The sequence below is a fragment of the Ascaphus truei genome, chromosome 1, assembly GCF_040206685.1.
Source record: "Ascaphus truei isolate aAscTru1 chromosome 1, aAscTru1.hap1, whole genome shotgun sequence".
Classification (NCBI taxonomy): domain Eukaryota; kingdom Metazoa; phylum Chordata; class Amphibia; order Anura; family Ascaphidae; genus Ascaphus; species Ascaphus truei.
This window is the reverse complement of record NC_134483.1, coordinates 457,718,358-457,732,718: the sequence shown is the minus strand read 5'-3', so window position 1 is coordinate 457,732,718 and position 14,361 is coordinate 457,718,358. Positions and strand designations below refer to the sequence as shown.

The following is a 14,361-nucleotide window of genomic DNA, read 5'->3' as shown; positions in this document are numbered from 1 at the left end:
TTTCAATGTATTTATGTTTGCTTCACTTTTAAGCAAATTTTTCCTTTCACTTAGTTGAATTTTTGCATAATTAAAACAAATGATATATATATTTCCAAGCTAAGACAAATTTGTGAAAATGTTCATTTGCGAAGAAACTGCAATTTAGCGGCAAATTGAAACGTTGGCAAAAAATAAATAAAAAATGGCCATCCCTATTCTTCAGCAGTGAATGTTGAAAACATAAAAAGGGGCATTGCAGAAGTAAAAGGGCAGGCTGAGAAGTGTGCTGCTTCGGCCCATGTCGAGGTGAGCAGAAAGAACACGAGTGGTGATGCTGTAAGATGTGATTGGGAAGGGGTAAGCTGTACTTGCTGACGAGCAGGTACACTGTGAGAATGCATACTGAATGCAAAGCGTTTCACAGACAGAAAGTGTTATTCAGGATTATCTTCCAAAGTGGCCACACCACTGGGAAAAAACTGGTTACCAATTGGGTGAGGAAATCTTCTGACTTTCTTGGTGTCTCCTTATGGCAATGTGCACGGGTCTGTCAATGACCCAGAGACTTCCAATAAAAACTGCCACATATTCTTATTCCCTCATCTTGACTATTACTGCTGTTCTGCTTTTTTTAAAAATGTAAAAAATTTTTTTTATAAATATTCCTCTCGCTGATCAGTTTATTTAGATGAAAGTTTATTCAAATGTCAATTGGATGCAAGATACTGTATTAGGGGCTGGTTAGCAGACATCTGCTTGCTGCGTTTCATGATTTATTTATTTTCTTTTAAAGAGCGCGTCTGATAGCCTCCATTATCAGAAGCAGAAAACACTGCAGGTCACCAGAGGGGCACATTTAAATATCCCAGCGCAGCTCTGGTCTTCAGAGTGTGGTTTCTGTGCCCTGTTCTGCAGCCGAAAGTATTCTTCAGTGGACTTGTTTCTCGTACATCTCTTATCTAAAACACTCCCTGCCAGTGAAACCCGCAACACTGCATGAAGACGTGCTCTGCGGGCCTCTCTGGCAGCAAAGGAGATTTAATGGGCAACCCGTCCCATAACCAAAGCTTGCTAATGATTGTGACACGTTCATGTATTTTGAAGTCATTTTTTAAGTTTGTAACATGAAGAAGTGCAAGATATTTTATTTCTTCCCTTTTTTAGGTCACTGAATTATTAATAATAATAATAATAGCATGTTCTTGTATAGCGCTGCTAGTTTTACGTAGCGCTTTACAGAGACATTTTGCAGGCACAGGTCCCTGCCCCGTGAAGCTTACAAACTATGTTTTTGGTGCCTGAGGCACAGGGAGATAATGTGACTTGCTCACAGTCGCAAGGAGGCGACACCGGAAATTGAACCAGGTTCCCCTGCTTCAAACTCAGTGCCAGTCAGTGTTGTTACTCACTGAGCCACTCCTCCCGAGCATTTGCGCAAGCAGGGCCCCAATCACTCTCCCTTTTGTGTTTACTGGCTCTCTGATAAGGGCAGGGTAAAGCAAACACACTTGGTATGGGAATTTGGAAGAAAGAAAGGCAATTTGAAATTAATTTCCAAAGAAACAAAAGAAGCCTTTTATTTGTTATGGTGCTGCCAGCCGCAGGTATAAGCCTTTTTAATTCATGGACGTTTGGCTGAAATTAAGATGGCTGCCATTTTCACCATAGACATTGAGATGAATCTTGTGTGATAAATCATCATTTTACTATTTCTAATGATGACTGAAAAGAAAAAAAGGACGCAGTTTTCACTCTGACAGCTGAATCAAACCAATATTTAAATTATAAGCTCTCCGGGGCAGGGATTTCCTATCCTATTGTCTATAATTCCCTGTATTGTATTGTCTCTTTTGTAAAGAGCTGAGTATACTGTGGGCGCTATATAAGGAAAGCTATACATACAGTTTTACAACATATACACACCTCTGCTCAGCCGCCCCTCTTCTCTATAAGAGAAGCTTTCAGCACTTTCTCCTCTAAGGAGATTAGTGTGTGCGTTTTTTTTTTTTATTAATTAATTTTTCATTTTCTATTATCCTTTGGCCAGACAAAATGTCTGGAACTCTCCCCTTCCGGTCTCCTTCCTGCTCTGACCTTGTCTGAATAATGAACGTTTTATCTTTCTGCCAGCATTATATTAATACATGGGAGGCCGGGCTTCTAATGTTACCTCAGGTTGTGATAGCTGTCACTCCCTGTTTTCTCGTGCACAGACGATGCGTATGCGAATGGGGGAAGAAGCCCTGAAAGAGGAAAGGGTTAGAGCCACATGGACAACGATAGGATATATTGTGATGTGTGAATATGCTACTGTGTGTGTGTGTGGGGGGGGGGGGTGTATGTGTGTGTGTGTGTATATATGTATGTATGTATGTGTAGCCAGGTCCCCCCTCACGTGTAGCCAGGCCCCCCCTCGCGCACTCACCCCCTCCTTTCCAGTTGCGAGCGCGCGTGTGGATCGGGCTGGAGCGCGAGCATAGAGATCCCTGGTAGCTAGGGACGCGAGCAGGCCGTCGCTAAGGCCGCGATCGCGTTGCCACCGGCCCGGCGGCTCGGGAAGCAGGGCGCCGCCATACACAGGGCTGTTGCGCATGCGCAATGGCAATGCACAGCGCGGGAGGCTGACAGCTCGCGCATGCGCGAGAATAGACTGCCAGCCCCCAGGGTGCTTAGGGGCAGAGACACCTGACGCCAGGGAGCCAATCGGAAGGCCGGATTCCCCTGCTCCCAGTTAGATACATTTCGCGGGGTTTTGGCAGCACGCAGGCAGTCAGGATCCGGACCAGCTAGGGGTAAGAGGTGGATGCAGGGGTCAGTGACCCTCTGCATAGGCCAGCAGCCCCCAAGGGCCCAGTTAGGTCCTGAGCCACCTAATAACTTGTGGAGCTTAGGGACAGGCCCTAGATAGGGACACCGCCCCATTATTTGGTCAAATAGTCAGGGACACAGTGCTGACGCCGTGCGGCCCTGCAAGGTGGGTTCTGGGCTCAGAACACCACCAAAGACCCTAAGACTAGGAGAGACATTGTTCACGCTGGACTTTCAACCCACGCGGTGTGGAGGACAACGTCGGATCGTGCGGATTGATATCGCGGTACCCGTGGCTGGAGCCCGGGCAGGTAACCTGCAACTCACGTGCACCAACCAGGCCTATCACCAAACACAGTGGCTGCGCAGTCACACACACATATGCACAGTGGTATTTGACTCTGGGAGTACGAGACATTTGGGTGGGGGTTACTGGATACAGGGTGGGGTCACGTTGTGGGAGGGTAGCGTCCGCCGTGACGCCTAGAGGTGGTAGCGTCCGCCGTGACGCCTAGAGGTGGTAGCGTCCGCCGTGACGCCTAGAGGTGGTAGCGTCCGCCGTGACGCCTAGTGTGGTTAGTGTCCGCCGTGACACCCAGTGTGGTTAGCGTCCGCCGTGGCGCATGTTGATTTGTGTTGATATATGTTGCTATGCAGTAAAGCCAGTCCTGTTTTACATTTACTCGCTTTGTGTGGTTGTTTCCTGTGAGGGCCTCCTCCCACTCTGTTGGGATCCCTCCCAGGTGGAGGCGTTGCACCAAGAGATGTATAATATGTATGTACCCCAGGTTCCCCTAGCGGAGGCTTAGGCTCCTGAGAGCCACACAGGTTGCACAGCAGGTAGTAGCGGCTGTATTCATAGGGAATACCCGTTACATATGTATGTATGTATGTATGTATGTATGTATGTATGTATGTATGTATGGTAAACCTACCCAGCCTAGAAATATTTCAAAGCAAGTTTATACCAACCTCACACTGATGATACCCATCAAGGTTGAAACATGTATGTGAGAGGTTTAAACTTGCTTTGCCAGTCTCATGCTGTGTTTAAAAGCTGTGTGAACGGCGATACATCAGCTTTAATGGGCTCCATGTGAATGGATATTCCAGGCAAAAGGTGACACATTGTGTGCTCATTTTCATGTCATCTCCCAGAATCCCTTGCTGCAGTGGGAGCACTGTATGCGAGGTGATAATGGTTGAAAGGCAGGGTTGCAGACCTGTCTAAGGCTAAGGTCCCGTTGCACGCGTCCGCACGGCTGGCTTGCTTGCCGGTGGCGCGTGCAACTCGCTGTACCGCGATCTGCGGTCTACAGGAAACTTCAGTAGTCGCGGGGGGCGTGGCCAAACGGGTCGGGGGGGGGGGTGCGGCCATGACGTGAGGGGGCGCGGCCATGACGTAGGGGGCCGGAGCGGGAGGTGGGCGGGAGTGGGAGGATTGACAGGGAGGGGGGGGCGTGGCTTGAGCGGAGGGACCCGCTACTCTTCCCCCCCCTCCCTCCACGGGCTGCCACGGGCTGCAGGTAAGTAAAAAAAACACACACACGCAGGCACTCATACATACATACATACACACACAGACACACAGACAGGCACTCACGCACTCATACACACACACACACAGACAGAGACAGAGACAGGCACGCACGCACTCAGGCACACACATACACACACACACACACACACACACACAGACAGAGACAGAGACAGGCACTCACGCTGCTTTCACTCCACACTCCTCCCCGCTCCCCGAAGCCTCTCCTCCTCCCGCAGCCTCCCCTCCCCATTGGCTCACAGCCACACCACGTGACGCGTCGAAGCTAGGAAACACCATTCTCTTGTGTCTCCTAGCGGCTGACGCGCCAAAGCGTGTAGTCAGCTGTGCCGCCAGGGGGGACCGGGACCGGCTCGCGAGGATTCCCCTGCTGGTGGGGAACTCGCTACATTGCCGCCCGCGCCAACGAGCGCAGCGGGTCCCAGGCCTAAGACATGTGAATGTGCTCACAAGTGATATTCTTTATTGGCTATATGCTAACGGTGGAGGTTTTCTGTCGCCTTTTTCACCCACCATAACTTAAAATATATATGTATGTATATATGTGTATGTTATGGTAGGTGATAAAGGCAACAAAAAACCTCCACCGTTGGCATATAGGCAATAAAGAATATCACTTGTGAGCACATTCACAGGTCTGCAAACCTGCCTTTCAACCTTATCACCTAGCACACAGTGCTTCCACTGATCCTATATATGTAAAAGACCTGTGCTGTTGTAGGGCTAATATTTTATATTCCGTGGCACGCAGGGACATGGAAGAATAGTTTCCAGAATCGGTGGTCGCAATGTGCCCGAGGGTCCGTGGCCCTCTGGTTCATTCAGGTTTTTTTGTTGTTGTTTTTACAAACTTCAAACCTTTTCGGGGATGGCAAAAAATGGCACATTTCGCAGAGTTTGCGAATTTCAGTGCATGACTTGCATGTATTTTGGCAATTTAAACCTCAACGCTGTCAGAGCGGCCTACAAGGTAATGTGAGGGGTTAAGATGAGAAGTAAAATCCACTCTCATTTTCTTTCAATAATGCAAAAAAAAATCCTTTGAGTAGCAGGGGATATCTTTTTTAGGCCTCGTCCGGGGTTATTCCTTGCTGGCGGAGGCGCGCTGAGGCTGAGGGAAAGCGGGTGCTTTCCCTGGCCTTAGACAGCGCGCTGTCCGGGGGCGTGTCGACGGACGGGCCAGTGACGTCACGGAGCTGGTTCGCCCTCATTGGGCGAACCGCTCACGTGACCGGCCCAGCACTCCGGCAAACGCTTGAATTTAAAATTTACCTAAGACCTACACTTCCGCACGCTTGCGGAAGCGTAGGCGAGCCCCTACTAAAGCCGCTCTCATTGCGGCTGTAGGGGCTCACTGGTAAGTACCAGCACGCCTGCTGACCATGCCCAAGGCCTTAGGCTCTGATCCTGTAAGGCAGGGGGGCGCAAACTTTTTTCCCTGCGCCCCCCTGCCGGCTGTCCCCTCACTCCCGCGCCCCCCCAACCCCAACTTACCCGCGCTCCGGCGTAATGACGTCACGTTGCCATAGCAACGTGACGTCACATGACCCCGCAGCGTCATTTTGACGACGCGTTGCCATGGCGACGCAGGGAGGAAGCCGCCGGAGCCACGGTAAGTTAGGTTTACAAAGGCCCTGCAGCTCCCCCGGCACTTAATTTAAGTGCCTTCGGGAAGCGCGCGGGGCCTCTGTAAACCCCGCGCCCCCCGTCGGCAGTGTCGCGCCCCCCCTGGGGGTCGCGCCCCACAGTTTGCGCAACGCTGCTGTAAGGTGTGATGGCGCAGCAGACGTGCTATCACAGGGAAAGCCCCATTAAAGTCAATGGACTTTTCATGTGATAGCACGCCATTTGCGCTATCACACCCTACAGCAGGGGAGCACAATCTTTTTCCCCTGCGCTCCTCAGCCAGCTGTCCTCCTCTCCGCGCGCCCCCTCCCTCCTTACCGTGGTTCCCAGTTGCCGTGACGACGCTTCTCCAGATGCCAGCTGAACCACGGTAAGTAAGGTTTACAGAGGCCTTCCCCGGCACTTAATTTAAGTGCCTTCGGGAAGCGTGCGGGGCCTCTGTAAACCCTACGCACCCCAGTTTTAATGGGAACTGTCGCTCCATCCCTTTCTCCTGCCACTGACCTTGTTAAAGTAGTTGGAGATAAATGTGTCAGATTGTATAAATGTTTTTTTTGCTGTGCCAGTATAATAATCGGTCTGTTTACACATGGTGAATACAATTCTAACACTTGTTGAACAGGAAACATCTTTCTCCGTTAAATGTAAACACTGGCAAAAGTGATGTAATGTAAGAGTGTTTGTGTGAGGCTGCTGAGTTTGCATGCGAGTGCACACGTGCCTACAGTATATCCCCAGAAATGTCCTTCATGCAGTATATGTATTCTGGGAATGATTTGTTGCACTTTTCTTTCTGTAAAGGGTTGTTTCGGGCATGTTTCTTCGTTATTTATTCTGAAATAATGTGGGTTTTTTAGGCAGCGTTGTATTATGCTTGCATTCTGAATCTTTTTGAGTACGTTATAGTTTGACCAATCTACAAAATATGTTTTTTGTGTTTCCGGCATAATGATCTCCAATGTGTGATATCGATTGGTGGAACTGTATGCACAATTCACCGCAGCTGATGCAGAAAGACGACAATGCACAATACATTTGTGAAAAATGCTTATTTACATTTTTTCAACATTATCTCACCCCTTTACACAGCCACTTCACCCTCTAACATGAAAATGCCTATATTATAATAGCCAGCCTTTGCTCTACTAGTCATTTTCATATAACCAACCCCCCACCCCCCCCTCTATTTTAGCATCTAATCTGCCCCTGGCAAGCAGTGTCTGCCTACAGTTAGTAGCAAGATCCACGTCACCATATGTTTTATGAAGGTGCGGTCCTGTTCCTTCGCTAATTAAAACTTCTTCGAAGCTCATGTTTACATCGCTATGCCATGATGAGATGATATTTTAGTTTCACCCGGGACTCCCAAGTTGGAGGCCTGTCACCGTGTCCTTATTTACTTCTGTGCCCAGAGCCACTTCACAGCACACGTTGTCATGTAAGCGTGCGTGGGATGAGCAGTAAGCAACCATTTCAAACAGAAGCCAGGGAGCCAGGCACCGGACACACTGCACGTACTGTATTACGTCAGACACCTGGAAGTTTAAAGGTCTGTGTCAGCAGTCACCTGTGCCCTGGCTGCATATCCATGTGGAATGTCACTGCAGGGTGCTGAGCTGGAATATAATTAGGGGAGGCTACGCCTGAAACACAGCACAGCGCCAGAGACATTCTTACAGTGATCAGGCTGAAACACAGCACAGCGCCAGAGACATTCTTACAGTGATCAGGCTGAAACAATTACATGATTCTAAAAGTATCTCGCTAAAATAGAACAGAAGATAGACATGTTGTTAATGAGGCACTTATTTCACTTCTTTAGCTGTTAATTGAATTGGTATTGCTCTTTAAACTCAAATCTCTAAATAGGTTGTATAGTGTTGTACAGTTTGAATTTTTTGGAACAGCAAAGCTGCAACCCAACAATATTAATGTGGTATAGACCACACCTCAGTTTACCCCTCATTGTGGTTATTTAAAGGGGTAATCCTTGTTAGTTTGCAACAAAAAAAAAAGGTTGTTGAAAACAAATGTAATGATTATGTATTGTGATATTATCGAAAAAGAGGTTACAAGAGGAAGGCCTCCCATGCTTCAGCTCGCCACATTTATAAACCAGCGTTAGAAATGTTTTTGAAACTTCTTATAGGTGTCCTGAGATTTTTGGTTTGTTACTTTGTTACCTCCTTCAGTATGTCACTGCAACTCAATCCTTTCACTGCTGGGGAAGGAGTGTGCAGAATGATTTCCCAACACTTAGCTGCAGGTCAGGCAATATGTGACCGCTCCTAGAAAGCAAGAAAATGTGGTTCTTTGAAATACCGCAGAGACCTTTTCCAAGTTCATCAAAGCAGTTGCCTGTTTCCTAATGTTTCCATTCTGCCGGATGACTTTTCTGTGCTGAGTTTATGGTCGCTGGTTTGCCAAGACTTGCATTATCAAAGCAGTGAGTCTAATCGCGCCGTGCTAAGCAGGAGCATGCAATGCAGCTTAGTTACGGCGGGGACGTCACACATATCTGGGTCAGCTAGTCACCATGATGGAAAAGTTGCAGATCTTGCCTGACGAGTGCTGTGGTTTCAGCTCTCTCTTTGTATCTGCCGCCCTATTCTATAACCTCTGTGTTGTCAGAGGGATCTCCCTGTGACCGTGAAGCGATCTAAGGCCCATGTTCACGAACTGGTGCTATGGCCTTAACTGCACGGTTACACCTACCACCATATAAGATGGGAATGTGCCTTTCCTATACTTTTCTTTATCATCGTGGCAACAAATGCTCTCTTTCTCACAGAAGTACTATGAGTAAAAACTCAAACACAATTTTAATTTGGGAAAATGCACAAAATCACTTTTTTTTAATGCTGAATTTTGCAGCCTTTTGTGGCTTTTCTACAGCAGCGATTACCTTTTCTTTTATTGCATTTTTGTACAGAGATAACTGCTGGTATTTGATATGGATTTTACTGACTTCCGTGTAATATGGATGGTGATGGTTGTTGGGTTTTTTTTGGGGGGGGGAGAAGGTGTGTTTACGCAGATTTTAAAATCAATGTGTTTTTTTTATTTTTATTTATGATTTGTAAAATATTTATTTGTGTTCGGTTTTCTACAGAGCCTGTTCCTGCTTTGACCTCCTGGCAACGGGATGGCACAGATTCCGACGAGGCCCATCTGTCACCCCAGGCTGGGCGTCTGATCCGTCAGCTTCTCGATGGGGACTGTGACCCTATGTTGTCACCTCGTTTTTATGCCTACGGACAGAGTCAGCAGTATCTGGATGACACAGAAGTGCCCCCGTCTCCTCCCAACTCCCATTCTTTCATGAGGTAGGGTCCTTCAATGGGATCTCTTACTGCGTGTCTCACTGCATGACTGGTGCCTGATCTACATTTGCTACCTGCAGTGTTTTTTTGTTGTAGTTTTGAATTGTTTGAATGTAACACTAGAAAATTAGTTGCGCAAGCAAGATAGACTTAAAGGGATTGTAATATATATATATGCAACACTACATATGATGCAGCAACAAGGGAGGACTCTGGTAGAAAAACGAGTGATCAGTATAATTTCTGTTCTCGGGCATTGGTTACAGGGAAAAAGTGGAACTCATTAAATTGTTTTTGGGGGGCTGGGGGGGGGGGGCGGGTACTTTCCCCACTAAATGAAGAGCTGGCCATTGCGGTTTAGGGGGAAGGAACTGTGTTGCTCCACTCGAAAATGAACATGAAACGCAATAGAGCAGTACTGAATAGCTCTTATTAATGCCAATGCACTTGAAATACACTGCGCTAACTATTGCCAGGTCTGAAGTAGTGATATTACTGGGCACAGGCCTTTAACCAACAGCAGTATTGTCAATCGGACTCCCGTGTCATCGTGAGTCCTCACTCCTTAGTCCAGTCCTGGTCTTCTAACTTAAATCCCAGTACATTTTGGTTTTTATACTAATCTTGTAACTCTGAGAAGAATGATATTTATTGAGAAACCAGGACTGGGAACTCATGGTAACATGTAGGTAGCTTGGCAGCGCTCCCCCGCAGTGCTAAATGACAGGAGATTCCTTCCCAGTGATTGAGGGTTTCTGTTTAGAAGGGGTAGCAGGGTACTAGGCCAGTAATGAGCTCTTATCTGCAGGCCTTCTGAAGTTCAGTGCATGTTACACGGTTCACAGAAGGCCAGTACACATCAGACGTTTAGCAACATCTTTCCCACAGTAAATACAAGAAGTCAAGTATAGCTTCAAAATACCTCTAAACATAAATCTGCCATAAATAAAACGTAGTTTAGTGTATAGCCCATGCTGAAGCATTAATGAGCGTAATGGCACAGCGTGCAAAGGAAAGGAGGTGTTTTTTATTTATAGTCACAACATGACGGAGCAGCAATCCCGATGTTTCGGTTCCCAGGGAAACCTTAATGATGTGGTTCTACATTTCTTTGCCTTGAAACTGTTGTTATTATCTGAAATAAGCACACCAGACTCTTTAGGACCGTATTGATTTACCTCAAATGCATCTCCAATAAAACTTCATAACCCCTCTGGACACACGTGTGTAAAAGTTAGCATGGCAAAAAGGCCACAGCACAGTGTACTAGAAAGGTGAGGGAGTAACAAAGGAGGGCACCCGGCCCGTATTTCGCACAGTGGCTCCCTTTTTCAAGACTTGTTTTTTTATTAGACCACTTCTTTGATTGATCACGTTTGGACATCACCACAAAAATGTTTAACTGCATTTTTCCTGTCGGCACATATTTTGGTAGTTGCCCAGCAGTGTTTACATTCTGTATGTAGGTGGAAGGGGTCCTTGTTTTAGTTTAGCTGACCTCTCTAATTTTCTCTCACTCAATTATAACCCTGTTTCATTATATTGGGCATAATAATTCAGGATCCTACGGGCCTGTGTTGTTCCTGTACTACTATTCAGTACATTGCAAGTGCCTCCCATTTATGTAATGGGTTGAGGAGACAGCCGCCCAAAGCCTCGGATATAGAAAGCGCGCACGGCGTCGCACGCACCTGCTGCAGAGGTGATCCGTGGGATGTGGGATGTGGAGGCAGAGACGCGACGGGGAGGCGTGCCCGTGATGTCATGTGCACGCGGATTGACTGAACCGCGCACGTGACCCGGCCGTAGCGCCACCAAATCACAAAAAATTGCCTCGCAAAAAATCTGGCGCGGTCACGCACGCTATGGCCGTCCTCATTGAGGTACGGCCTTTTGTTTGCAGCGCACACAATGTCGTGCGGACTATGGACGCGGCCTTGGGTTTGGACCAGCTGATGTAAGATCACGTCTTTATTGCGCACAGCACAATATTTTTCTTGGCAAGAGGCAGCTCTAAACATGAGCATAATAAGTAGCTATATTGTTTTCTGCCTGGCTTGATGACTTATACTTTGATAACCTGAGTTAATTGTGGCAGTGATAAGTCCCCAGAGCTATTGTGTGTCTGTGCAGCTGACCGTGTAAGCTTATGACTTCTGCCTGCCCTGCTAATCATGTGCTGTCCTCTCAGCCGGCGACGCAGCTCCTCACTGGGCTCACACGAGGACGACAGAGATGAGGACCTGACGCCTGCGCAGCTCACACGCAAGATCCAGAGCCTCAAGAAAAAAATCCGCAAGTTTGAGGAGAAATTTGAGGAAGATCGGAAATACAGAGTAAGGGCACGTTCTACAGAATACTGTCATGAACATAAACTAATGATACCCGTTGTCCACCGTCTTACCACTTCTGGGCTGGCCTGCCGTGCATTTATGCTTTCATCATTATAGAGGTTAATGGAGTGGTTAAAAAAGCAACACGTTCTAGATCTCATCCAGCGCAAAAAAAGGTTATTGCTTTAATTAACCACCCCTGCTGCGCTGGCCGCTAGTGCATTGAAGGACTTGGTTAAAGCACAAAGCTCATCTAACACTAACGGGGTTTATTCCGTTAAATACATAACAGGTTTAAGGCACAAAGTGGCATTGACGTTTGAATATGTGCAAAAAAGGGCAGAATATACTTTACCAATGAAAATGCATATATATTGCCATTATATTAACAACCGGAACTCCTATCCTATGATTACCCCATGTATTAAAACGTTCAGGTCTATACTTGGTGGGCAGTCTTTTATATAGATGTTATTACCCTGCTTATGCTGTAGGAAGCTGACATTACCCAGAATCCTTGTCTGCAGCTCAGATACTGTATGACGTGACGATTGGATGAATGAAGCAGATTTATGAAATACATGCAGATAACAGCCCGTGGTATTTTATCTTCACTGTACTTAGTATGGTGGGTGGTTTTTGTCACCTGTTGAACCACTATAACTGTTTTGTAGTTGTGTAAAGTTCCAGCCTTGTTTCTTGTTTTTGTGATAAAATGATTATTCATGGAAGGTTCTTGCCTTTTGTTTCCCAGCCTTCTCACCGTGACAAGGCTACCAATCTGGAGGTCCTGAAATGGATGAATGAGCTGGCGACATTTCGGAAACAGTTAAAAGGTAGTGGGAGTGGTGCAAATGGGGCTACTGTAGAAGCTGTCCCAGGGTTCAGTGCCGGGACAATATCTGGTGCAGCAGGTGCAACTCACCAAAGCCTTACAGCCTTAAGTGCGCCCATTCCCTAGTACTGTACAGCTATCAATTCTGCAGGGCAGGGGAACTGGGGCCCACAATTTCACTGGCACCAAAGCCAGTCATTACCAAGTTTCGCCACTACCTGGGATTCCTGTCTCCAGATTACACTACTTTAAGTATTTATGTACAACCTGTATGTGGAGGTGGCCTTAAGCGCATCATTAAGCTATTACCACGAACCTCCCCTTCTCTCCATGTAATGGTAGCCTGAGCCTAATTCATTTAAATACAATGGTGCTATATTGGGAGTTACTATTTCATCACAACTTTCTGCTCTATCTTCCAGAGTCAAAGATCAAGATCTCTGAAGAGGACCTGCTTCCGCAGATGCGTCAGAGGAGCAACACACTCCCCAAAAGCTTTGGTTCCCGCCTTGAGAGGGAGGAGGAGAAGAAGCAGGAGGCAGTAGAGAAGGCATCCAAGCCCTCCTTAGAGGCTACAATGGAGTCTATTGAGAAGAAGCTTCAGGAGAAAAGAGCTGAAGTCAACCGGTCTGAAGATATTAAGGTATGAATCTGCCGATCAGGCTTTACAGGCTATCTCTGCTGCAAAGTCTTGAGACACATTGCAGAAGAGGAGTTAACACAAATGCATAAATAATACACATCGCAGCCCAATTGCAGAGACACGTCATCAGTTTAGCACAAGTTAAGGTTCCTGGAGTCTCTATAAATATGGTTAGAAACTAAATTATCTTAGTACAGCTAAATATCAAATTTGCATTTATCAATACAGACGCATCATAATCACTGCATTCCGAAATGTTGCTGGAAATTTCTATTTATATACTATATACTATTTTAGATGTGATGCCACATCTTTTGTCAACCACTAAAATTACATTTGTTTTACCATGTGGAAACCTTCAAGTTTCTGTTTTATGCACCTTTTAAAGTGACATGAAATCCTTTTATAAGCCCATCCTCCAGTTTTTTTTCCAGCCTGACGCCATGTCATCATAAAACCTTCATCCAGTCCTCAATTTCTTTTTACAACTACACCGTTCTGGTTCCCAATAGTTCTTATTCCAGTTTCCATGTGCCACAGAAATACGGAGTCACAATGACCATTACAGTAGCTTGGCAATACTGCATCCTCACACTTTCACTACAGCTCTTGTAGAAAATGGCAAAATTAAATATGATCAGTGATCAACGTGTACTAAAAGTTACTGAGTACCTCAACGTTTTTATTTGGACCCGAGTACTTATTTAAGTACACACTTTGTTTATTTTTCTATTTAGAAAATGGGATCTGTTTTAGAAAGACTTGCCTGTTTTTATAGAATAAACACTGTAGAAACCTTTTTTTAAATGTTGTTAAAAAAATGTGTTTGATGCATCTCAGTATGATCTGGGCATCATGCAAGCGGACACACGATGCAAAGCCTGGAATAAAGACCTTAACACATCAATGCAAAGAGACGCAAGATGAAAATGAGACTATTTGGGTCAATTGTGCTTTGAATATGCCTAGACTCTTTCCCCTCCCCAATGTGTGCAATAAGGGAAGATGTACCAGTGAAAAGACAAACATATGGAGGAGTAAAGCACTAGGGCACACAAGGTCACACACGAAGAAAGTGCCTAGCACTGTGATTTTTTAAGCTCATGTTTGCAGGTTGGAAAATAATTAACGATAAAAAAAGATTTTAGGATAAACAAAGTGTTAGTACAGTGCAGACATGCCTCTCTTTCGCCTTCATGCACTGCCTTTTGCAATCATAAGTTATGCCTTAAACAAGTGATTCCAACAGGGGG

At 46.2% G+C, this 14,361-nt stretch overlaps 1 protein-coding gene across 11 annotated transcripts in view; it reads left to right on the top strand.

Annotated features, from left to right (window-relative positions):
• FAM13A (family with sequence similarity 13 member A) overlaps nt 1-14,361 on the top strand; it is a 229,449-nt gene that overhangs the window by 194,198 nt on the left and 20,890 nt on the right. For all 11 annotated transcript variants that reach the window (XM_075565797.1, XM_075565806.1, XM_075565762.1 and 8 more), the window contains 4 exons: nt 9,087-9,300; nt 11,489-11,633; nt 12,385-12,466; nt 12,888-13,108. In XM_075565797.1, the coding sequence (XP_075421912.1) occupies nt 9,087-9,300; nt 11,489-11,633; nt 12,385-12,466; nt 12,888-13,108 (662 nt within the window). The remainder of the gene's footprint in view (nt 1-9,086; nt 9,301-11,488; nt 11,634-12,384; nt 12,467-12,887; nt 13,109-14,361) is intronic.